The sequence below is a fragment of the Lampetra planeri genome, chromosome 28 (genome assembly GCF_965212315.1).
Source record: "Lampetra planeri chromosome 28, kcLamPlan1.2.h2, whole genome shotgun sequence".
Taxonomy (NCBI): Eukaryota; Metazoa; Chordata; class Hyperoartia; order Petromyzontiformes; family Petromyzontidae; genus Lampetra; species Lampetra planeri.
Window position 1 is genome coordinate 8,141,997 of NC_136134.1, and position 25,660 is coordinate 8,167,656.

General features: G+C 50.6%; 1 protein-coding gene and 1 long non-coding RNA gene across 2 annotated transcripts; both read left to right on the forward strand.

The window, feature by feature from the left end:
* Positions 1-1,352: 1,352 nt before the first annotated feature.
* Positions 1,353-24,420, forward strand: LOC144728263 (uncharacterized). Its single transcript, XM_078607572.1, has 15 exons — positions 1,353-1,383; positions 1,634-1,762; positions 3,282-3,413; positions 4,644-4,772; positions 6,633-6,761; positions 7,041-7,169; positions 8,190-8,318; positions 9,020-9,148; positions 10,545-10,673; positions 11,187-11,373; positions 17,709-18,001; positions 18,741-18,869; positions 19,477-19,605; positions 20,730-20,858; positions 22,276-24,420. Exons 1-15 carry the CDS (start codon positions 1,353-1,355, stop codon positions 22,329-22,331), a joined length of 1,989 nt encoding a protein of 662 aa, XP_078463698.1. The 3' UTR covers positions 22,332-24,420.
* Positions 12,939-16,974, forward strand: LOC144728385 (uncharacterized). The gene is made up of 4 exons (XR_013587512.1): positions 12,939-13,063; positions 13,648-13,776; positions 14,816-14,944; positions 16,852-16,974. It is a non-coding gene; the product is annotated as an uncharacterized LOC144728385 (long non-coding RNA).
* Positions 24,421-25,660: the final 1,240 nt, after the last annotated feature.

Genomic DNA, 25,660 nt, shown 5'->3' on the forward strand with positions numbered 1-25,660 from the left:
AGGATATTACATATCAACAGAGGAATTTAGCATATTATGGAAAATGCAGGGTGGTGTTCATTCGGACGCTGACTTTCCGACAGCCCTGTTCTTCACCTGAGGACGGCTGCTTGCGTTGTGGCCGAAACGTCGTGAGAATTGTATTTTATTATGTTATATTTTTATTATGTTATTATTTCCCTTCTCCGTGACTTTACCGAAAGAACCAAGAAGATGAATCCCTGCAGTCACGAAAGCTTTAAATGGAAATCATTATTATTATCATCGATATCCTTGACCATTCGTGAGCCAGGTTGCCCCACACCATGTGAGCGCACAGAGCTATTCATGTGGATGTATGTTGAACTTCTTTCGCACCGTGCGTAAGACAACCGTGCTAATCGGAGGTGCAGGGGAAGGACAACAAACTAAACACAAAAATAGTTCTAAAGAAATTGGTTTTCAATCTCGATTTAAAAGCGCATAGCTCCAGTGGCTTTAGAAGTGCTTCTGAAAGCACGCGATGCAATGACCTTCATTGTTCGATGACCTGCCAAAAGCCGTTGCTGTGAGGATGACCGGAGTTTGCGAGATGGTTTATGCTCCCTGACGAGATGAGCAATGTATTCTGGTTCATTTGTTGCAAGCACTTAGTTCGTAATGAGTGCGACCGTATATTGCATTTATTCAGCAACCGATAGCCAATGCAGCTCATCGAGCACCGGACAGACACGGTCGGATCTCGCAGTACCCGTCACGACAGCGTGCCCAATAATTTCTTACACGCCGCAGCCTGGTCATGTTTTTTGCCAGACGTCCCGTATAGCAGTGAGTTGCAATAATGGAGCCTCGTCGATGCTACGCCACGCGCCACCGTGGTGGCTACGTCACGACTCAATAGTGGGCGAACGTGTCGTAGAGCCCCCGTCATGAACGTCTGTAGGACCTGTCTTTACTTTTGCTGTTGACGTGTGGCCGCAGATTGCGCGGATGGCCTCTGGGGAGTTGGCTGCAAGGGCATCTGCCCCGCGTGTCAAAACAACGGGGCGTGCAACAAAACAACGGGGAGGTGCGCCTGTCTGCCCGGGTTCTCGGGGGCCTCCTGCCAAACCCGTAAGTAAAGCTGGGCTCACTGCCGCCCTCGGTTGTTGGGCACCGGTTGCGTTGTCCCATCCAACGATTCAACCATAACGCAGTGAATGGTATCGTCAGTTACGTCATCATACAAAAATGTATTGTTATTAGTATTGTTTTGTATAGTGCCATTCGCAGAAACAAATGTCTCGCGGCGCTGTACAATTAAAAACAAACGGAATAAAATGTCGGAAAAAATGTATTATTTTAAAACAAATGTGAGAGAATACTTCACGTCAATGAAGGTGCTGCAGCTGCGCTACGAACCCGGTAGTGACCCCAGTTCCATTGCTGCTCACGGTCAACACCAGTGACGAGTGTCTGAACCCGTCCTGGGCATCCCTTGGTACCTGTTGCAGTGTGTAAACATCGCACACTCGGGGTGTGGTGCTGGCCACCCACCCCCTCGTGCACCATGCCGGCTTTCGTAGGCGCTCGCTGCCAGCGCGTGCCCCAAACAGTATGCTAAAGGCACAAAAGAGTTTGATCGCCGATACCCGTCCCTGTGTTCCCCTGGCAGCGTGCGCTCACGGCTTCCACGGGGCGGGCTGCCTGCAGCGCTGCTCCTGCCAGAACGGCGCGGCGTGCGAGCCCGCGACGGGACGCTGCGAATGCGCCGCCGGCTGGACTGGACAAGACTGTAGCACGCGTACGCACGGTCATTGACTGCCCGTGGCGCTCATCGCCACGCTCGCTCTGTCACGCTCTTAACGCATTCGCACTGTCGCCCACCTCCGATTAGCACAGTTGGCTACGTACGGCGCGAAAGAAGTTCAACATACATAGATGCAATCTCGATTTAAAGCTTTCGTGACTGCAGGGATTCATCTTCTTGGTTCTTTCGGTAAAGTCACGTAGAATGAAAATAATAAAATGATAAAAATAAAACATAATAATATAATTTTCACGACGTTTCGGCCACAACGCAAGTAGCCGTCCTCAGGTGGAGAACAGGTCTGTTGAGACTCTGTCTCCTTGGCAGACCTGTTCTCCACCTGAGGTCGGCTACTTGCGTTGTGGCCGAAACGTCGTGAGAATTATTTTATTATGTAAAATTTTTATTATTTTATTTATTTTTATTATTTTATTATTTCCATTCTTTACCGAAAGAACCAAGAAGATAGATGCAATCGCCCACTCTCACCCACTCGCACTCTCGCCCAAATCAGCTGCTCCCCACTCGCCCACTCACACGCCTATCCAATCGACAATTCGCCCACCCACACTCTCACCCACTCCGCCCGCTCTACCTGCATATACAATCACCCGCTCGAACGCCCACGTGGTTTGCCCACGCATGCGCTCGCTCACTGACACGCTGACCCACTACTCGCACGCTCACCCAGACACACCTGCTCGCCCACCCACAGATAGTCCTGCTCGTCTAAATTGTTTTGTTAACATTTTTGGCGATTTGTTTTGCTTTTCTGCACGGTGGATTTCTTTCAGCCACGTCTCCCCTGAAAAGGAGACCCGTGGCGGTGCCCATGCGCCCTTGCACACGGTCACGTGCAGCCCTTTCGTTTATCCACTGCTGGATGATGAGGGCCTACACACGCCGTGCAGGCCACTGGCGTTGATTGTCAATGCTTCGCTGCTTTTCCCAGTGCGTTGTCGGTTAACGCGGGGAACATAGACGTGGCAGAAATAAAAGTGCAGCACAACTGACAAGGGAACAGCGATACAGAGACATGCAACTGTGGGCCGGTTTCGTCCTTGTCAGGACTCGTCAGCGCAGTATAGTCACCAATGCTCACTGCTGCGTGTACATGGGTTCCAACAAGCCTCATGGGGTGCCGCGGTAGGAATATGTTAACTACCTCGCCTGGTATACAGGAGGACGTGGGTTCGATTCCGACCCTGACGCCTGCTGCTGTATATTTGGAGTTTGCTTGTCTATTTCCCCGTGGTCACGTGGATTTTTTTCGTCTGGGCCCTCCAGTTTTTTACCTCCACATTACCAAACGTGCGTTTAAAGAATTTGGCTGCTATACATTTCCACTCGATAAGCCACTTCATTGGGCTATCGTTTGTGGCCAGGTCGCCACATAGCTCAGTGGGCCTTACCTGGTAAAAAAAAAAGTGGTTTTAGCTTAAAAAAAAAGTTGTTTTAGTTTGTCCCCTCTTTGCCTCTCTCTCTCTCTCTCAAATATCTCTCTCTCTCTCAGTGTGCGAGTCTGGCCGCTGGGGGCTCGCGTGCAAGAACCCGTGCCACTGCAGCAACGGCACGGGGAGTTGCGATCCTGTCACGGGGCTCTGCACCTGCGAGCCCGGCTACACGGGGACGCACTGCGACCAGCGTGAGCGAGAAGGGTGGGGGGGCGTCTCACGCAACGGCGACTCCGGCTGTGACTGTGGCGATCGGGCTCCCAGGTCGCGGTCCGTGTGGCCAGAATCAGAAGTTTTTTCCCACCACCCGGGTGAATCCCCGTTGAGCCGAGAAGCTTCTTTTCAAGGGAGACTCGGCCGGGGCAGACGACATCGGAGCAGAGAGCGCAAGGGGCGATCTGACCCGCTCGCAAATTCTTCTTCTGACAAACAAATTATTGAAGAACGCATCGTAGATTGACCCTGCAAATGGTTTCCACTAATGTTGACGTATTTCACTCGCAACTATAATGGTTAAAGCCTCTTTTTGTTGTTGTTCATACATGATATTGATTGTTTACACTCACAATACATGCATTCAATTGCGTACTTCAATAAGTACGTAATTTACATTACATGCTACTTAGACGATAATGTTGCGTTCAGGCCAATGAATGCACACATTTGCCAATTCTGGAATGTAGAGCCAATGTGCAATGTCCAATGTGGTATGTTCCCCTACGCTGCCTGTTTGTCCGTGCGTCGAGAACGGCGGTGTCGTGGCTAGCGCACTGCGCCACCAACTCGGCGGACCGAGTTCGATTCCCGCCCACGGCCAACATCGGTGACGGATATCCGAACCGGTCCTGGGCCTACACTAGGTCGACTCAGCCTTAAGATTCACACTCGCTGCGGTGTGTAAGCATCAGCACTGGGGAACGCAAAGACGGCCCGGGCGCGGTGCTGGTCACCTACCCCCCTCGCGTGCTGTGCCGACCTTCATAGGTGCTCGCTAACCACACTTGCCCGGACAGTCTGTTAAAGCTATTTGGGGGGATCTTTGTGTGCGAGCGTGTGTGTGCGTGTGTGTGCGTGTGTGTACAGGGGAGCGGTAGTGTAGTGGTTAGCGCGCTGCACTACGAACCTGGAGACCCGGGTTCGATTCCCGCTCACGGCAAACACCAGTGACGATTATCTGAACCGGTCCTGGGCCTCCCCTAGGTCGACTCAGCCTCAAATGAGTACCTGGTGCGGTGTGTAAACATCGCCGCTAGGGAGACAAAGGCGGTCGGGCGTGGTGCTGGCCACCCACCCCCTCGTGTACCGTTTCGGCCTTCATAGGTGCTCGCTAACAGCACTTGCCCCTACAGTCTGTTAAGGCTCTACGGGGGATCTTTGTCTTTATCTTTGTGCGTGTGTGTGTGTGTTGTGTGTGCGTGCAGGGTGCCCAGCGGGGATGTATGGCGAAGGCTGCCAGTCCAAGTGCCGGTGCCAGAACGGTGCCGGCTGCGACCACGCCAGCGGCGCCTGCACCTGTGCTGCGGGCTTCATGGGGACTCACTGTGCCCGCAGTGAGTTTCGCGGTTTCATTTAGAAGAATCTCGTTCGGCATTTCAGCCTCTAGGTCAGTGGTTCTTAACCTGGGGGTGCGATATGTCCCGTCTGGGGGTTGCGAGACACGGACATATTTTTTCGAGAAGGTAAATCATCGAAACAGAAATTACGCACTACTTGGTTTCATAAAACCGATGTATTTATTAAAATAACAAAAATATAACGATTGCGTACCAAATGGATGCAAGGCTGCAGTCAAGGTTAAGAACCACTGCTCGAGGCAAAGTCCCGCACGACAGTGACGGCGGCGTGTGCGCTCTATTCACGTATTCACTCCCCGTGCGTTTCAATGAACTCAAGTTTTTTTTTTTATGATTCGAGAAATTGATAAACAAAAATAATTGCCATCGTACAGAACATACTGCCTCGGGAAGCTGTCGGTATTATTCGACCAAATTACATACTGAATATGAATCGTAAATAATTATCCAGTCCTGCCCGCATAATTCCATGCGCGCACCATTAGTGTGAGACCATTCTATGATAATGGATGAATCTATGGATCATAACATACCGGGTCAGTTCGCTACAATTCTAGATGCTGTCCCCGAGGCCACTGAAATGTTCTTGGAGGCCCGGTGAAAAATGCTCAATGGGGCCCCATTGGCCATTAATGAGGCCGCTTGCATCTGAGGCCTGGGGCAAAAACTGCCCCAGCTATGTATGTACCGTATATTGAACTTTTTTCGCACCGTACGTAGCCGACCGTGCTAACCAGAGCTACCCCCATCCCCCCCCCCGGGTGTGAGCTAAGACTGGGGAACACTCCCTGTGTGGCAAACACGCTCACACTGCAGCCGCGACTTGAGAACAGAAATCCCAAAAACGTGACCTGGAGTCGAGACGCCTTTCCAGACGATGGGTGACCCCGCATAAGCATGCAGTAATACGCGCTTAGAGTAATCGCCGTGCCAGGCATTTAAAACAGGATATTAAAAGCAAGCACTGATTCAAACCGATTGAGTTATTTTGAAATGTAGTCACTCGTGATATAATTGCCCATTTTGCTATGATGCGATTAATTCTGAAATGTGCGTGGGTTTGAAGTGACCCAAACTTTAGGACTTGGCGCAACTCTTCTTTGTTCCAGGATGAAACATCTTTTGGGAACGTACCGACCGTTTCCCGAAATCACAAAGACAACAAACCCGTTGAGTTGATGAGCAGTGAAAGCATTTGTCGCTACGACGGTGCTTCTCAAACTCCAGTCCACGCAAGCACCTCCCACATCGGACACCCTTACCCGGTTCACCGATGTTCTTTTTTCCACTCGCGTGTGAAATATGTAAGCCCACGAACCTTGCAACGCAGCCGATTGCCGGCACCAATTGAAAGCCACACTGTGATGGGAACACTTGGAGTGGAGTTTAAGAATTACTGTACCCTCGCGTTCTGATACAATTAACGATCGGCTTAAATTGTGTTGGCATGACTTGACAAAGACTACGGTGACATGGTGTGATTGTTTGTCGTTTGTTTCGTTGGTATTTTAATCAAATACAATTTGGATTTACGTAGCGCCAACATTCAAATGCATCTCAAGACACCGTGCGCACACCATCGGTGGATTTTATGTCAAGAGAGAAAGGCAGTCGGTCATAAGCAGAGGAAGAGGAGGGCAGTATTGAGGCTGACCGCGAACAACGGCATGGAATGGACACCACGAACGGCCGAGGGAAGGAAACTTCAGACAATGGGGGCAGCAGAAGAGAGGGAGCAACGTCGCCTGTCCGTTTCGTATCGTTTCTCGCTTGTTCCTTCTCCTTTCTGCATCTCCCCTGTCGCGTCTCCACCGTTGCGTTGTCGCGTCGTTGCAGCTTGCCCCGATGGATTTCACGGCATGGACTGCAAGCTGTCCTGCCGGTGCCACAATGGAGCGCCCTGCGATCACGTGACCGGGCTGTGCCATTGCCCCGCCGGCTGGATCGGTCCCAGCTGCAACCAGAGTGAGCGGACGCAGCCCCCTGCCCTCTGGCACGGGGAGACGAGAACTCACCGACGGGTGCTGCTCATGAGCACCGGCTATGAAGGCCGGCACGGCGCACCAACACGCACGCGGACGGTTACGACAGCGCACACGAGGTGGCCAATGACTCTGGGCTCAGACGAACACCAGCATGGGGCACTTGCTGACTGAGAATGTGCTGTGATGGTAGTCAGAGTGTTATGATGGTAGCCAGTTGGCTATGATGGTAGCCAGTGTGGAGCGTGCGTTGTGCCCGCAGGATGCCCCGAGGGCCGGCACGGCAAGGGCTGTGGCCTCACGTGCCGCTGTCTCAACGGCGCCGCCTGTGACGTCGCCACGGGGCGGTGCGCCTGCACCCCGGGCTGGGCCGGGGTGCACTGCCAGGAAGGTGGGACCACCCTTGCACACGTGTGTCTACATGTGTCTACATGCGTGTCCACGTCTACATGTGGAAGCAGTCGAGAGGATGCCGGAGTGCGATGAGATACGGGGAGAATGGCACGTGGGTCTCTGTGTTCCGGGTTCGTTGATGTGACGAGAGGCGAGGCACCGGATAGAAGCGCTTCGAGCTCATGGTCTTCGTGCAACAACGGAGGTCTCGGGCGAGAGGAGAGCGACGCAGGGTGCGGTGACATACACGTCACGGTGGCATTTGGCGGCGGTGTGGTGGTGGAGTGGCCTCGCAGCAAGAATGGGGGCGGTTAGATTTCTGGACTTGGGCCGCCCTTCCGTGTCTGTACGCTTGTTAAACTTCTTTCGCGCCGTACGTAGCCCGGCGTGCGATTCGTAAGTGCGTGGGAAGGACGACACACTGACCACAAAAAAAACCTGTTTTCAAGAAATTAGTTTGTGTGTTCTAACCCATTTTGCACGGGGTTTCCGCCGGGCTCTCTGATTTCCTTCAATGGCTAAAAACAAGCGTACGGTGGAACTGACTCTGGCCAAACATCCCCAATGCTGAAAAATTAGCCGCACATTACTCGGTCAATATCAACCCCGATTGAGGAAGTTTAGCAAGAAGTTCCTGCAAAATGGTCTTTAGACTCAGTGAGGCTCTCCTGGGTAAATAACCATGACAATAAAATACATTCTTGCGGAGGGAGCTGGTAGGAACGTTGGGTTGCTCGGTCAATGGCCAGGGTCAACGGCGGCGTGGTGTATTCCGCAAATATGCCCGACTGTGAGGGCGGGCACAAGCCGGCGTGAGTAGGTCAAACGTTGAGTTTTATAAGGGCACCACGGGGTGACCAGCTGGGGAGACAAAGGCAGCCAGGCGTGGTGTTTGCCCCCTCGCCCCCGCCGCCCCGTGCGCCGTGCAGGCCTTCAGAGGTGCTCGTTTGCAGCCATTGCCCCAACAGTCTGTGAAAGGCCCTTCGGGGTTGATCTCTGTCTCTATGTCTCTGTTTAGTTTGTCCCGCCGGGCGGTCTGGGCCTGGCTGCGTGCACGAGTGCACGTGCCAGAACTCCGGGCGCTGTGATCCTGTCACGGGCGCCTGTTCGTGCCCCCGCGGATGGACCGGCCTCTCCTGTGAAATGGGTACGCAACGCACCAGCACTGCACCACCGCCCCTTTTAACTAACACCGCTCCTTAATTAACACCACCCCGAGCTGCATTAGTTTTCGTTCGCTTCACGATTCTACACGAAACGTTCCGGTTGAGGATGATTTCATTTAGCCCGGCCAGAAATCAAGGGACCTGGATAGAGTCTCATATGCAAGAGTGAGCTGGGTCACCAATACGAAACATTCCAGAGCATTAAAACAAAGTACATCAACAATGAAGCAAATATCCATAATATAGTTTTTTTTTTTAAGTTAGATCGCGTAAATATAAATGTGTCGTTAAACCCGCCGCCACCCGACACAGCCAATTAGTAAGGTTTGTCGCGTAAACAAAATTCGTTACTGGTTCAGCACACCGGCGTGTTGGAGAGTAAACCCACAACATTTAAAATTGTCGACGTCTCGTCAAGCGGCTTGGTGCGGCGTGCGCGTCTCTCTGTCTCGCTGTCTTTCTGTCTCTCTGTCTCTGTCTCTCTGTCTCTGTCTCACTGTCTCTCGGTCTCTCCGTCTCTCTGTCTCTCTCTCTGTCTCACTGTCTCTCTGTCTCGCTGTCTCTCTGTTTCTCTGTCTCACTGTCTTTCTGTCTCGCTGTCTCTCTGTCTCTCTCTCTGTCTCTCTCTCTGTCTCACTGTCTCTCTGTCTCTCTGTCTTGCTGCGCGCTCGCGCGAGCGCAGAGTGCGAGGAGGGGAGGTTCGGCGAGGGCTGCCGGCGGCCGTGCAAGTGCGCCAACCGGGGCTCGTGCGACCGGCTCTCGGGGCAGTGCGTCTGCCCGTCGGGTTGGACGGGGCCCACGTGCGAGGAGAGTAGGTTCCACACACCCACCAACTGACCCACCCATACCCACCCACCCACCAACCCACCCACCCACCCACCAACCGACCCACCCACCCATACCCACCCACCAACCGACCCACCCACCAACCGACCCACCCACCCGCCCATACCCACCCACCCACCCATACCCACCCACCCACCAACTGACCCACCCACCAACCCACCCATACCCACCCACCCACCCACCAACCGACCCACCCACCAACCGACCCACCCACCCACCCATACCCACCCACCCACCCACCCACCAACCGACCCACCCACCCGCCCATACCCACCCACCCACCCATACCCACCCACCCACCAACCGACCCACCCACCAACCCACCCACCCACCCATACCCACTCACCCACCAACCGACCCACCCACCAACCGACCCACCCACCCACCCATACCCACCCACCCACCCACCAACCGACCCACCCACCCATACCCACCCACCAACCGACCCACCCACCAACCGACCCACCCACCCGCCCATACCCACCCACCCACCCATACCCACCCACCAACCGACCCACCCACCAACCCACCCACCCACCCATACCCACCCACCCACCAACCGACCCACCCACCAACCGACCCACCCACCCACCCATACCCACCCACCCACCAACCCACCCACCCACCCATACCCACCCACCAACCGACCCACCCACCAACCCACCCACCCATACCCACCCACCGCTGACAACGGGGCCAGCACAAACAAAAAAAACATTGCTGACGGCTACAAAGGGATCCATCTACAATTGGGATAGGGTAGAAGCTGGATATGAGTGCACATTCTGTGGAACTGCTTTTTGTGTGTTTAGTTCGTTGTCCTTCCCCCGCACCTCCGATTCACACGGTTGGCTACGTACGGTGCGAAAGAAGTTCAACATACGTACGTACAAAAGCCCTTTTTCGGATATAAATCAACGCCATCCTTGCATGCCCTCTTCACCAAGTGTTATTTTTTTGTTTCCAAGAACGCACTGAGACGACTTGAAGGGTAAAGGTAGTGCTTGCTCGCGCCGCTGCTGAACTCCAGAGGGATTTTGGCCTACTCTTCCGTGAGAGTATCCACGACTTTACCCCACCACAGGCGGACTTGCCGATCGACTAATTGTGGTGCTTGCGTGGACAGAGGTTGGGGGGTGTGGGGATTTAGGAAATTGTTAAATCCATCTAGCGCCCTCTGGAGTGCGCTAAGTCCGTTGCGTTAACCATCACACCATGGCAGCATCCCGCCCATACGCAAAGCACAAACGATCAAAGCGATGTTATTGCAACTCCCTTGCACGCGGTAGGAAAGTGAGCGGTGTCGATGAAGGCTGCGGCGTTTTGTGCCCTCCCTGCGCGTGTGTGCACGTGCGCCGCAGCGTGCCCCGCGGGACAGCACGGCCTCCGCTGTGGGAGCCGCTGCGACTGCGAGAACGGCGCTTCGTGCCACGCCGACACCGGAGCCTGCCGCTGCCACCCGGGCTGGCGCGGCAAGCGCTGCGACAAGCGTAAGCCGCTCACTCGCTCGGAAGGAGCGAGCGAGGTCCCCTCTATGAGCCATGAAAATGGTCTTTATCAGGTTAATGCAACATTTTTGATGATCGGAGCTGAAAGAGGCTGAATTAAGTGAAAAATCGATTTCATCTCTTTGGGCACAGCCATTTGGTGGCTGTGGCCAAAAGATCATCAACTCACAGCGCTTGAGAATCTGGTTTCAATATGTGTGTGGTTACCAACATTTGAACCCGTGGGTCGAGAGGCTCAGTTGGCCGACACAGTGTTAGGCACTTGAGCGACTTGGTCTTTGCTGAGGATTTTTGTTTTCTTTCTATATCACCAGAGGCCTGACGTTCATTTAGAAAATGAAACAACAACGTACCTCGTCAGAGCTCCCTCGTGTCTCTTATACCGTCTCTCGCGCATCATATTAAATTTGTATCTTAAGTTAGATTTCGCTTCCCCCCCCCCCCTCTCCCCCTGCACACGTGACTTCACGGTGCCTGTCGGTCGTGCCCGTGCAGCCTGCCTGCCGGGCCAGTTTGGAGCGGAGTGCGCGCAGCGATGCACCTGCAGGCAAGGAGCTCCCTGCAACCACCTGACGGGGGAGTGCGGCTGTCCCCCGGGCTTCACCGGCAACGGCTGTGAGCTGAGTACGTGGCGTCCATCCACCCCAGCAGCAGCGAACCCTGTGGTCACTGATGACCAGCGGTGACATCGCCAACTCGATGCACTTTAGAACATGCTTTAATTTTAAGTGGCTGCCTGGATTCCAACTCAGGATCTCAGATGTGGTTGGCTCCTAAGCTGCGGTGTGTTTTCGGGGTTGTGCCACCATGTCGTCGGGCACGATGTCCGACGTTTTTTTCCCTACGTGCTGGGAGCTTCGTCAGGAGCTGCGGTGTTCTTTCGGTGAAGTCACGTAGAAGGGAAATAATAAAAATACAACATAATAAAATACAATTCTCACGACGTTTCGGCCACAATGCAAGCAGCCGTCCTCAGGTGAAGAACAGGTCTGTCGGAAAGACTGTCTTTGCGACATTGTGGCCGAAACGTTGTGAGAATTGTATTTTATTATGTTTTATTTTTATTATTTTATTATTTCCCTTCTACGTGACTTTACCGAAAGAACCAAGAAGATGAATCCCTGCAGTCACGAAAGCTTTAAATCGAAAGAGACAGTCTAGTTCCAGACGACGCTGCCGGCACGCGGAGTGAAACGCCGGGTGTCGTGCCCAACAGCACGTGGCACGATCGCGGAAAAAAAACACAATGCAGAGTTGTACGGAAAAGTCACGACGACCTACTTTTTTACTATATATTTGTTTTTACTCTTCCAAGACGTCCACTACTACTATACAAAAAGCTATTATTTATTTTACCGTGTAAGGGCCACTGAGCTACGTAGCTCTTTTTCAGAAGCGAACTGGCTATCACAAACGATAGCTCAATGAAGTGGCTTATCGTCGTGTTGAAATAAAAAAATACTCTTAAACGGGTGATCTTGATTCTAAATGTCGAGGGTAAAACCGAAGGACCCGGAGAAAAATCCACACGACCACGGAGAGAGACACGCAAACTCCAAATATACAGCAGGCGTCAGGGTCAGGATTGAACTGACGACCTCCTGTATATCTGGAGAGGTAATTAACATCTTGCCACCGTGTAACCTAGTGGCATGAGAATCACCGAGTACTCGCATTTGCTCTATGAACGACAAGGTGAATGCATTATTGAAGCTCGTTTTCACGTGCTTAAGACATAAAGTAACGTATTGATTTCATGGGTGACTATTGAAATAATATATATCAATCAGTGTGTGTCAATATCATTGTAGTTCCACAGCCTGTGGGCCTTCTGGACTAATGTTTCCCAGCATTACGTTTTGTAGCGGACATATTCCAGACTGAGTTCTCATTTGCGGTGAATCGGACCCACGTGTAATTGTTTTAATTGCCTTACCCACAATCCACCGTGGTAGTTCATAAAACATTGAGAAAACTACATAGGAAATGTTTTATGCATTTGTTCTTCTAATAAATTACACATTTCGTGTTGTTTGCAATTCGACCTGAAGGCTAAACTGGACATTTAATGATAATTAACATGAGTATATATATATAGTTTACAAGTCTGTTATTGCTTTTCTAGCGTGGCTTCGACAAGCTGCTGCTCCTGCTGCTGACACGTTGTAGTGGTGCACAGTGAACAGTTGTGAACGGTGGTGAACGGCCCACGATTTAAACTCGTGTTCCCGCATTGACAGCCTGCCCGCCGGGCACCTTTGGGCCGGACTGCAAGCGGGTTTGCCAGTGCCAGGCACCCACACAGCAGTGCCACCCGGTCACGGGGCAGTGCCACTGTCTGCCCGGCCACCATGGACAGCGCTGCCACCTCGGTGAGTAGCTCACACGGCGAGCGAGCGTCGCCATCCTCGCTGAACCTCACCTCCGGTTGGCACGGTTGGCGACGCAGTTTGAGGGTCGACACTTTTCTTTATTCTTTCCGCGGGCTCACGCCGTCCGCGTCCACCCTGTTCCGTTCCTCTCCCGGAAGCGCCCCGATCGCGCAAGTATTTACGGCCTCGGATCGCGTAAGTATCAGCACTACGCGTACATCAACAATTGGCAAGGCCCACCAGGGTGCGCGTCTTCTCTTCACGTCTTGTTAGCTCCATTACACGAAACTTACACGTGCGTATGCGAAGCAAGTTACGTATGTTGTGTGCGATGTGATTCTGATGTAGCCCTGAATAATTGTTGGAAAGCGATTGGATCACTGTTGCGTGCGGGGGCGGGGGGGGGAATCGTTACACACTTACAGTTGAATATTCGTGGCTGTCTGTGGCTGCTTTATATGCATACCAAGTTGCACGGGCTATTCAGTCGAATTCCTGACAATTCCGCGATTAAGCCCTCGCTCAAACAGCGAAGCGTGCTCTCAACGGAAGCGTTCCTCTTCTGCCCTCCCCCCTCCGCCCAGCCTGCCCCGCTGGCCGCTACGGCTCGGGCTGCAGGCAAACGTGCAAGTGCGCCAACGGGGGAAGCTGCGACACCACGTCGGGCTTTTGCGATTGCCAGCCGGGGTTCACCGGAGCAGACTGCAGCTTGTGTGAGTGTCAGCCCCCGAAAGTTCACCGGAGCACCCCCGTCCCGTTCTCCGGCGACTCGCCCGGCTCCCAGCGTGATCCCGAATCGACTGCGAGATCACGCTTCCTGTCGACCGTGTGCCGTGATTGGCGACCGCTTTTGTGGCCCTTCTGCGGCCGTCTGGAACGCTTCTTCCTTCAGATATTAGGAAGCCACTGGAGCTATGCACTTTTAAATCGTCTCGGGTGAAAACTGATTTCTTGAAAAATGGTTCTTGTGTTTAGATTGTTGTCCTTCACCCCCGCACCTCCGATTAGCAAGGTTGGCTACGTATGGTGGGAAAGAAGTTCAACATACATAGAATGTATAGCTCCTATTTCTTATTCCTTTGTTTGTTACTCTTTCCCCCGAATGTTGGAAGTGTTGTTGCATTAGCTTTGCTTCGTGGGTTCGCCTGTCTGTAACACACAGGGCACGGTAGCTCTCATAAAGACTTGCCCTGAAAAAACACCTGGTCAAATTAATGAATAATTTGAATAATGAACGTTTTTATATTGCGCCATTCGTGCAAACTGCATCTCATTATGGTGCACAATCTGCAACACACGGAGATGCATGTATATATATATCAAGATGTGTTCATCCAATTAATAGTGTTTATAGATGTGGAAGGAAATAGTCTATCCCATACAGATCGAACAGATGGAGATTGGTCCACACTGTTTTTCGTACTACCGTCTGGCAAGCCAGGGTATTGGCACCTCGACGCCCCCACGGGAAGGGAGTTTCCCAACGCTTGTTGCGGCGGTGATCCACCAACCCTTGCTGCTGCCTCCACGGTGCTGGATCACAGGCGACGTGCACAGCCACCGCCGCCCCCTTGTCTCGTCGTGACCTGCATCTCGCACGAACGCGACCATTATCGTCATCATCATCGCCATCGGAAAATTGAATCTTTCCGAGAAATCAACGCAACGTTGGAGAGAGAGAGAGAGAGATCTTCGCGGAACCCGTGCGGTCACGTGACTTCTCTCGCCCGCTTCCCCCCTGCCCTGCTGCAGCTTGCCCGGCCGGCCGCTACGGCAAGGACTGCGCGCTGGCGTGCACGTGCGGAGGGGGCGGAGAGTGCGACCGCGTCACGGGGAGCTGCAGCTGCCCGCCCGGGCTGGTGGGGCCCAACTGTGGTGAAGGTGAAGAAGGGGCACAGTGATACATTCTTTTTTTCGATTTAAAGCTTTCGTGACGGCAGGGATTAATCTTCTTGGTTCTTTCGGTAAAGTCACGTAGAAGGGAAGTAAAACATGATAAAATAATTTATTGTGTTTTATTTTTATTATTTTATTACTTCCCTTCTACGTGACTTTACCGAAAGAACCAAGAAGATGATACATTTTTCTTCGGTTCTTTCGGTAAAATCACGTATCAAGATAGAATAATAAATAAAATAAAATACTAGCATACGACGTTTCGATTGCAACACAAGCAATCGTCATCAGGTATAAATGAAATAGAAACACAAATCTAGTATACTTAGAAATGTAATGTAATACTGTACAACAGAGAGTCGGATAACATAACAGTCAACACCCTACCTGGTTGATTACGTTCTTCCTAAGAATGCTAAATTTGAGAGAGAGAGAGATCAAACACAGAACCAGAGACATATAGAGACATATAAGCAGACAGATATCACAGAGATACATAGAGAGAGAGAACAAAACTTAAGCATCTCCAACGTGTGGTTTCGGGGGCGGGGGGGGGGCGTACCTGTCCAATGTTTCGCCCCGCCAACGTCTTCGGCAAACGAATTGATTAGCCCCTTCAGGTTCCTGGCCCGTGGAGCGAAGAACTCGGTTGTAGCGGTGACGCGTCAGTTCGGCTGTCCGTAACACACAGGGCACGGTAGCTCTCATATAAAGACTTACGCTGCAAAAGCCTGGCCAAATTCATAAATTATATATTGTCGGTGTTTTTTTTTATATTGTGACGTTCGTGCAAAACTGTATCTCATAACGCCGCACAATCTGCACTGGGAGCTGCATTAGTATATGAATTTGTTTTCAGCTAATCAATAGTTTATACATGTGGAAGGAAACTGGAGCACTCGGAGTTGTGTATACAACAAACGCGTCGATTCTAATAGGCGTGATTCGATGCAGTAACCACGATCTTAGGAAGCAACATCAATGTCTGAATGGATGCAGTAACTACGATCTTAGGAAGCAACTTCAGTGTCTGAATGGATGCAGTAACCACGATCTTAGGAAGCAACTTCAGTGTCTGAATGGATGCAGTAACCACGATCTTAGGAAGCAACTTCAGTGTCTGAATGGATGCAGTAACCACGATCTTAGGAAGCAACATCAGTGTCTGAATGGATGCAGTAACTACGATCTTAGGAAGCAACTTCAGTGTCTGAATGGATGCAGTAACCACGATCTTAGGAAGCAACTTCAGTGTCTGAATGGATGCAGTAACCACGATCTTAGGAAGCAACTTCAGTGTCTGAATGGATGCAGTAACTACGATCTTAGGAAGCAACTTCAGTGTCTGAATGGATGCAGTAACCACGATCTTAGGAAGCAACTTCAGTGTCTGAATGGATGCAGTAACCACGATCTTAGGAAGCAACTTCAGTGTCTGAATGGATGCAGTAACCACGATCTTAGGAAGCAACATCAGTGTCTGAATGGATGCAGTAACTACGATCTTAGGAAGCAACATCGGTGTCTGAATGGATGCAGTAACTACGATCTTAGGATGCAACTTCAGTGTCTGAATGGATGCAGTAACCACGATCTTAGGAAGCAACATCAGTGTCTGAATGGATGCAGTAACTACGATCTTAGGATGCAACTTCAGTGTCTGAATGGATGCAGTAACCACGATCTTAGGAAGCAACATCAGTGTCTGAATGGATGCAGTAACCACGATCTTAGGAAGCAACTTCAATGTCTGAATGGATGCACCGGTGTTTCCCTGCCGCACCACTGAGTGCGTACTGCGTTCGCGGGCGCCATTAGATATCATCGCCGCCGTAATATTTTGTTAATATTCATATTTTTATTTTCCTTTCTTCTCTCCTCGGCTACCGCAGACTGCCCCGGCGGACGGTTCGGCGTGAGGTGCGGCGGCCGCTGCCAGTGCAAGAACTCGGGCCTCTGCGACGCGCGCAACGGCACCTGCGCCTGCGGCCTGGGCTGGACGGGCGCGCACTGCGAGAGAGGTCGCCGCTCGCAGGGCCCATCGCTCGGGGGGTGGCGGCGTGGACTCGCGTTTGCCCGCACAGGCTCGCCGCTCTTGCCCGAAGGCCGCCCCGGATATAACGCGGGATCGGAATATTTATTTCATACCGGAGAAATTCGATGAGCTGTGAAGCTCTTTTTCTCAAAGATGCCCAACAAATGCTGCGGGCGGATTGGCGATAGGCCACTGTGCTCTGTCGGCTTCGCGGCGGACGCGAACGATGCCTCGACGCTATTCGACAGAGAGTAGTCCGTCCGTGTGTGCCGGTGCCACGCTCCAAATTTTTCAAAATTTGAAAAATTAAACCCCAAGTGGCGGACTATACTCATTTACAATAAGCAGCGCCTTTGTGATGGCCGAGCACCATAATAAAACGAGAATACAGAATCCGCCAACTTATTTCGGTCATCATTGTTATTATATTTCCGTGCTGAAAAATGTATTTTGTCCCACCATTGGAACTTCATTTGCCAGTAAAAAATATGATAATTGGTTTTTCACCCTTTTATCTGGCAACAAAACTGACACATGTTTTTTTTACAAGGAGTCATGTTTGCATAGACCACAATACCTGATAATGTATGCACTATCAGAGTTATGTTTTTTGTTTGCATTATGACTGCAGGTATTGTGGTCTATGCAAACATGACTCCTTGTAAAAAAAGGTGTCAGTTTTGTTGCCAGATAAAAGGGTAAAAAAACAATTATGATGTATCTTGTGTTTGTGTGCCGCTGCCGACGCAGCCCCTTAACATTTTGGTTTAACTTCCAAAGTCTTCATGTCCCAGAGTTGATGTTCGATAGAGCATCGTCGTGCGCTTTGGGCGGCAGCTGCAGCCGCCGTGTTTCGGCTTTCTTTCGATCGGTTACAGAGTGCCCGGCGGGCAAGTACGGGGTCGGCTGCCGGCAAGACTGCCTCTGTGAGCACAACGGCACGTGCGACTCTGTGTCGGGGGCTTGTCGCTGCACGGACGGATTCTACGGCCCACGCTGCGAGCACGGTGAGAGTTGGCAGTCCGGGTGTGCGACGCGGGAGCCCCCTCCGAATTGTCTGATTTCACCGTCTCTCTCTGCCGCAGCCTCCCTCCGCTGCTGTTGCCCATCGGTGGCTACTCGCTAAGCGGCTACATTTGTCCATCGTTCGTCGGTCGTTCGCACGTATGCGTGAATGTATGTTGAACTTCTTTCGCACCATACGTAGCCAACCGTGAGTTGGGCGAGTGAGTGGATCAATGAGTGGTTGAGTGGACGTGTGTGTGTTGAATTTATTTCACACCGTATGTAGCCAATGGCGGCAGCCCAGGCAGAAATGCTGGGAATGCTGGGTAATGACGCTGAACAACCACCGCATCTATTGCACGTCGGTTGAACTTACAACTCTCGGTTCGAACAGGCAACTGGACATACGGGACAGGTTTGTTCGTATCTCTGAAAGTTTGTAAGTTGAATGCTCGTAAGTAGAGGAGTCCCTGTATATAATAGATGACGTTTTCGGGCAAGGGCACTAATTATACATATTATTTTTTTATCCAACTTCAAGTCAATCAATATTTCTTCCACCCCTCCCCCCTACCCTCCGCCTTCCAACGCTCAAAAAAGGCCCATTGCCTGAAACATCATCCCACAAATATATATATATCTGTTGTAAGGTAGTTTGAGATGAGGGGTCGTATATTCCTCACGCGAGCGCGAATGCTGAGCCTGAGCTGACCTGTGTGCTGCGTCCTCTTGCTCCGGTAGCCTGCCCGCCAGGATTCTATGGGCTGAACTGCCAGCGCGCGTGCCACTGCAGGAATGGGGCCGGCTGTGATCCCGCCGTGGGGCATTGCCTCTGCCCTCCCGGCTTTCATGGAGAGCGCTGCCAGAAAGGTATAATGCTAATGGCACTGTAATCACCATGACGTGTAATGTTACGCTTTACTCCATTATTGTACTTTAGTAGTGGGTTTTTTTGTGCGCAAGATGCTCTTGGCAATGTGGAATTGGTCATGAAAAGCAGCATTCAAATGTGCCTGAAGAAGAGAGTTCAATCAGCGCATATTCCCATTTTCCCCGTACTTCATCAGCGTGGCAATATGTGTACGTATGTTGAACATCTTTCACACCGTACGTAGCCAACCGTGCTAATCGGAGGTGCGGGGGGGGGGAAATAATCTAAACACAAAAAGCACTTCTAAAGAAATTAGTTCTCAGTCTATCTTTAAAACTGCATAGCTCCAGTGGCTTCCGAACGTTCCAGACGTCCACAGAAGCGCATCTGAAAGCGCGCTTTGTTCGACGGCCAGCAGCCAAAAGCCACTGTGAGGCTGAAAAGTGCGAACAAATAACTCACCCACTATCCGCACGGTTCGGGGAGGAGCCTCATCCATCACCGGATTAACGACTCAATTGCCCGTGCGTGTGCACATGCGCAAAGCCGCAAGGTTATTGGGCGGCAGGCACTGTCCTCGCGCTAACGGTGGTGCTGTGGTGCCAGGCTGTGATGCAGGGCGGTTCGGGGCCGGGTGCCGTGCCCGCTGCGACTGCCAGGGCGGCGTTTCCTGCCACCCCACCACCGGGCAGTGCCTGTGTCCCCCGGGCAAGACTGGAGCGCAGTGCGACGCTGGTAAGTCGAAGCACGGCAAAACCGCAAGGACGCGCGGTGTTTTGCGCCACTTTTACAGCAGAAGGCTGTCGTGATGGCACTGTGTGTCAGAGGTCGCAACCGGGTACCCGATACCCGTACCCTACCCGATACCCGGCTACCCGTACCCGGCGGGTACGGGTACCCATTTGCGACCCTGGTGCAGCCGGGTACGGGTACGCGTAGGCCGTGAGTCACTGGTGAGTAACTGTCACTCATTTCCCAACGTCTTGTCTCTTCTCACAATTCAAGTTCCTAGAATCAACCCACCCGCGCCTGCAACATGGCTTCATCCCAGAGGTCGCAATCAGGTACCCGATACCCTTACCCTACCCGTACCCGGCCGTACCCGGCTGGGTACGGGTAGGGTACGGGTATGGCCGGGTACGGGTACCCGTTTGCGACCCTGGTGCGGCCGGGTACGGGTAAGGAATCAAAACCCGTTTGCGACCTCTGCTGTGTGTGTTTCACAGATAGAGTCTGCACTAGTTTTACAGCGGAGGGAGATACTGCGATGTCTTTCCAAATTGAGTCATTTACAGCAAAATTTCATGGGAACTTTTTTTTGCCAGTCTCAAAGCATGAAAAATGAGACTAGGTTTTACCCTTTCTGGCAATACAACAGGTGGTAAGATGTTCAAGCACCAAATGTGTACCTTTTGCAAGGAATCAAGTCTGCATTAACCACAAGGACTTGTGGTGAACGCTTGTAGTGAACTTGTGATAATTGTAATGGGATATTTAAAATCGACCGTTGAGCAGGCGTCATGTCTTTAGTGTTCAAACATCCGCAGAACTTACAAGGGTGGCCGCTAGGCCCGAACCTCAACACGTGGCAAACGCGCTGCCGCTCGGTCACGTGACTTCCCCGCGCAGCCAAGAGTAGCAATTTCAGAATAGTCCTTGAACTTCCCATTGAGCTGAAAACAATAATAATTGGCGCATCGTTAAATTCTTGCGCGCACCGCGTGAGCCGGTCAGATCGTTGCGCGGCCCAACCTTGATAAACCCATCGTTGTTTTCGTGACCTTGGCTGCCGGAACCCACCGTGCGTTAACGCGCGCGTGGTGTCCATGATGCTCCCTCTTTCCCTCTCTCCGGCACAGGCTGCCCGGCAGGAAGCTACGGCGTGGGCTGCTCCCTGGAATGCGCCTGCGCCAATCGGGGCCGATGCAGCCCCATCAACGGGAAGTGCACCTGCCTCTTCGGATGGGTGGGCCCCACGTGCCGCGAAGGTACGTCTGCCGTGGCCAGGGCAAGGATTTAAGCCGTGGGCCTGAGGGCCCTCGTGTAATGTAGGCAACTTCCGTAAGGCCGCTCCAAGTCACAGCCGAGCGACGGTAGCGCGGCCTTCGGGAATCTTTTTTCGTTCGTCTTTCAATCACGATGACAGCGTTCGCGACTTTGCCACGGCAGATGAAGCTGGGGGAAATAAAATTTGATTTTAAGAAATCAGTGCTGGCGAGCGATGTACGTTTCATGAATTTACCTTGAGTCGAATAGATGTGTTCATTTTACATAGGTAAATATTAAATATATTTGATGACTTTACAAAAGAAGATAGCAATGTTGTAATGCATACGTAGGCCCTTCCCTCCTATTCGCCTTCGGCCTCTCATAACCTCAATCCTGCCCTGGCCGTGACACTGCACTGTAACGCTGCACTACAATGGGACAAATGATTTGTACACAACACCACCATGATAATTGGGTATGGAATTAGAACTGATAAACTGGTTATTTACAGCAGAGGAAAAGCTCGGTTTGGTGGTGCCTTTCACTCTGTCTCTCCTGAGCTTCGTGTACACAGCGGGCTCAATAGCAGAATGACGGACAAACAAATGTCATTGCAAGACATTAGTAGCTCGATAACGACGATAATGAAAAAAACACGAATCGAAACATACTCTTTGGGTCTTTCGGTAAAGTCACGTAGGTGAAAATAAAAAATAAAAATAAAAAATAAGAATAAAAATCAAGAATAAAATTGAAATAACTAAATTAAATCACGACGTTTCGGAAGCAACACAAGCTTCCGTCATCAGGTGGGATTTAATTTAGTTATTTCTATTTTATTCTTTATATTTATTCTTATTTAATTTTTTTAATTTTCACCTACGTGACTTTACCGAAAAACCCAAAGAGTATGGATCCTTGCAGTCACGAAAACTTCAAATCTAGAACGAATCGAAACACCAACAGTGACACGGTAATAATAATCCAACCAGTTTGTTTTTGGGTATCTCACGCAAGCAGTCACAACCGACCACTTTACGATTCTATCCGCTCTCCAGGTCAAATCACGCACTTTCAAAAAAATACAAACCTGCAATTTTGGGCGGCGTAAATGTTGTTTCAGATTTATTGATGTATCGCTCACCCTTCTATACCAGGGGGTGGGCAATCTGCGGCTCCAGAACCCTTACACGGGCTCTTCGAGGAATGCGTTGCGGCTCTTGAAATATTGAGTTGTTTTTTTATGGAATTCGAAAAAAAATGTACCTTCTTGTTCTTCTGGTTGCCGGGTCCCGATTCAGCTCGCTGGCGACTCTCGATCCTCAGCGGAAGGATACGCGCAGCCGGAATTTACCTACGGTATCTTTTGTCGCTTTTTGCCCGACGTCTCTCCGTGTCTCCAATCTTCCGTTGCAGAAGGACCTCCTCAACTCCCCTCCCAGGCGTCGGCCGCGCTGCCTCCCCGGAGCTAGCCGCCAGGCGCGGGCAAGTGAGGCCGTAATCGGAGGAACGACACGGGTGTCCGACGGGGGGGGGGGGGGTGTCTTCGTCGAATGCGTCGCTTTTGGCCCACGGTGCCAACCACGCGTCCCGCACACACCTGCCGAAAGTGCCGCCTTCTCACGAAAATTGGGCAAGCCCACGTACGTCCGCAATCCTCTCGCTAAAGGCCGGTTTTGCCCCAAAACGTGGATTCAATCTCTTCACCGCCCCATAGTACTGTGGGAAATCGTTGATGATTTCTTTTTTTAACCCAGGAAAGCCCCCACTGAGTCTCAAGACTCCTTAATCAGGAGGGTCATTATTTGTCTCGCAGTAAGGGGGGGCGGGGGTTGGGCGATTATTGCGATGTGTTTTTGCAATCGAGTAATTTGCGGGTAACTTTTATTTCTTTCGGTTAATTTGGACCATGCATGGCCGATTGTCGTTGTTGTTGTTATCGTCATTGTTGCAAATGTCACGGGATTTTTTGACGTCCACTGTGAAAGCAGACAGCAACGTATTTTTTACGGGAAATGCACCCGCAGTGTTAACCAGGGCGGCCGGCTAGAGCGAACTGCAAACCTCTGCGACGAGTGTCAGTCTCGCTCACCGCAATGGCACATCGCCGCTCCCAAGTAACTTATGTTCATATTCAGTAGAGCATAACAATTTGTTACGTAATTTCAGTGCTTAAAATCATCGTACGACTTTTTTTACGTAATGTATTAAGAGCCAACCTTTTATTTCTCTCAGTTAATCACTTGTATAGATAACTTTAACATCTTGACACTTTTAAAAAGAAAATGCAATATAAAATGTACACAATGTTTGAATAATAAAATGTTAAAACTATCGTAGCTAGTTGGTGGGTGAGGTGAACAGGGATAGGAAACAAAATGATATTTTACTTGAACTTTTTTTTTTACTAAAATTATGTTGTCATAAAAAACGGAAATTCAATCAATACTGGAAATGTGTCAATGGTGCTTAATAGTGAACATTTTCCAGACACTGTACAATATAATATGTTTTTAATTTGTGTACCGTAATGAAGACAGTGTTTAAACTATGTATAGGATAATGTCAATCTGCTAGGCGTTTTTTTTCTTCTAATTGAGATATATTAATCATGATAATCGATTAGAGTTAACTCTCGATTATCCGTGGCCAGATGATTCGCGTCCCGATCTCAGAGGTCAAGGGTCCTCACACGCGTCGGCACGTAAACTCATTACTTTAATAAACATTAATTCTGAGTCTTATCACCGTCATCGCCATCATCAGGAGTGGGCAATCCACTGCTGGATGAACGGCCTCCCCAAGCCACCGCGGCCACCTCTCAGGATCGCGTCATGCAATAATCTGTCGAGCGTCCGCACACGAGCTGATTTCATCGCTGCATCTCCTCCGTGGACGTTCGCTCGGGAGCGTCCCGTTCCCTTGGCTGATACTCCACTCATTATTCTTGATCATCAGCCATCAGCTCATCTAGTGAAGTGTCCTGCCCGAGCCAACTTACTTAATAGCTCGAACTTTTACTTTTAACTGCGTGTGGTTTTTTTTCTGCGTATGTATGTTGAACTTCTGTCGCACCGTACGTATCCAACCGTGCTAATCGGAGGTGCAAGAAGCAGACGTTGCCTCCTTCACGTGCCCACTTCAGTGAACACGTTACCACTCTTTCCGTCTTGTCAATGTGATTCCACGCGTGTCGCTGGCATTCTGTCCGTGTCATATTTTATCCGGGCATCCGGATAATACATGATCCTGGATAATCGAGAGCAAACTGCGAAAACTCCGCACGTGTTTACAAGCGAACCGGCGCACGGGAGCTAACGGGGGAATCCAAGAGGCGCAGTGGGGAGGAGCACTTTGATGTTCGTGACATCAGCTCCTGAGGATTTTTCCTTTCACTGCATCATTGGCACTCCGTATGTCACTGTAACGTTCTGACGCCATGCCCCGACTGGACATCTGTGAAAAGAGCTTCATAGCTCATCGGATTATTCCTCCAGTATAAATACACATTATGATTATCCTCTGTACGGCGGATTCAATGAAATAAAAACTTCCATTTAGGAGCGCCGACTTATAGGTCAAATATTAAGGGGCTACGTCATTAACATTGCCTGATATAAACGGAACAGTTTATTTATCTAATGTTTTTGTAAATGGCCTTCCCCTCCTGTGTTTTAATTAAGCATAACCCTTGATTTACGGCACAAATATTCCACAGAACGATATGAATTTAAATTTTGATTTAAAGCTTTCGTGACTGCAGGGATTCATATTCTTGGTTCTTTCGGGAAAGTCACGTAGAATGGAAATAATTAAATAATAAAAATATCAAACAATAAAAAATCTTGCTGTGGATTTCACACCTGATGGTGATTGCTTGTGTTGCAGTCGAAACGTCGTGAGAATTTTTATTGTTTTATATTTCTATTATTTTATTATTTTACTTCTACGTGACGTTACCGAAAGAACCAAGAATATGATATGAATTTAGTTAAAATCGGTAGAAACCAAACGGCCGTGTGATTTGGTTCGTGAAGACAGGGCGCGTAGAGGTGGGAGCATAGTGCGGTACAACAATAGATCTTGCTCCGCTGCCCTCTGCTAACAACACAAAGGTAGCCCCACAGAAGCCTATAGCAACCTGTTAGGGGAAGTCCATAAATGACGTCACGCACCTGGGCGGGGGGGGGGGGATGGTCAGACATTTGTGACGATGTGTGACGAGGTTGGGGCGGTTGATAAATGTGACGTCACATCAAAATGCGCAACTTTGAATAAATGTAGACAACACGTTCTACTTAATTAAATAGACTTTTTAATAAATGTTTTCTCCTATAACATCAGAGTGCAGCGCCACATTAAATACGCACTACAATGACAATAGTTAAAAGCGATTTGAAGCATGTTATATATTTGGGGGGGGGGGGGGGCAGAGCTTTTTGACGTCATATTTGAGGGGGGGGTCTGACTTTTTGTGACGCCGTGTGACGAGGGGGGGGGGGTCAAAAATCGTCCAAAATCGCGTGACGTCATTTATGGACGGGCCCTTATGCACGATGATCACCCTGCCAAGCACAGTCCAGGTTCAACCCCGCTTCGTTTTCGCGATCTGATGAGATCGTGCGCGTCACAAGTGATCTGTTCACCGCCACCAAATCCTGAATGTGAGCAATCGTTATCAACCCACGTGGTGTGCTGCAGGGTTGTCTTATTTTGAATATCCCTACCGATTTGCATCGGTGAATCCGTCAAAAAAACTTCATTCGTTTATCAGTTGCAGCATCTGCCCGAGTCATTTTCT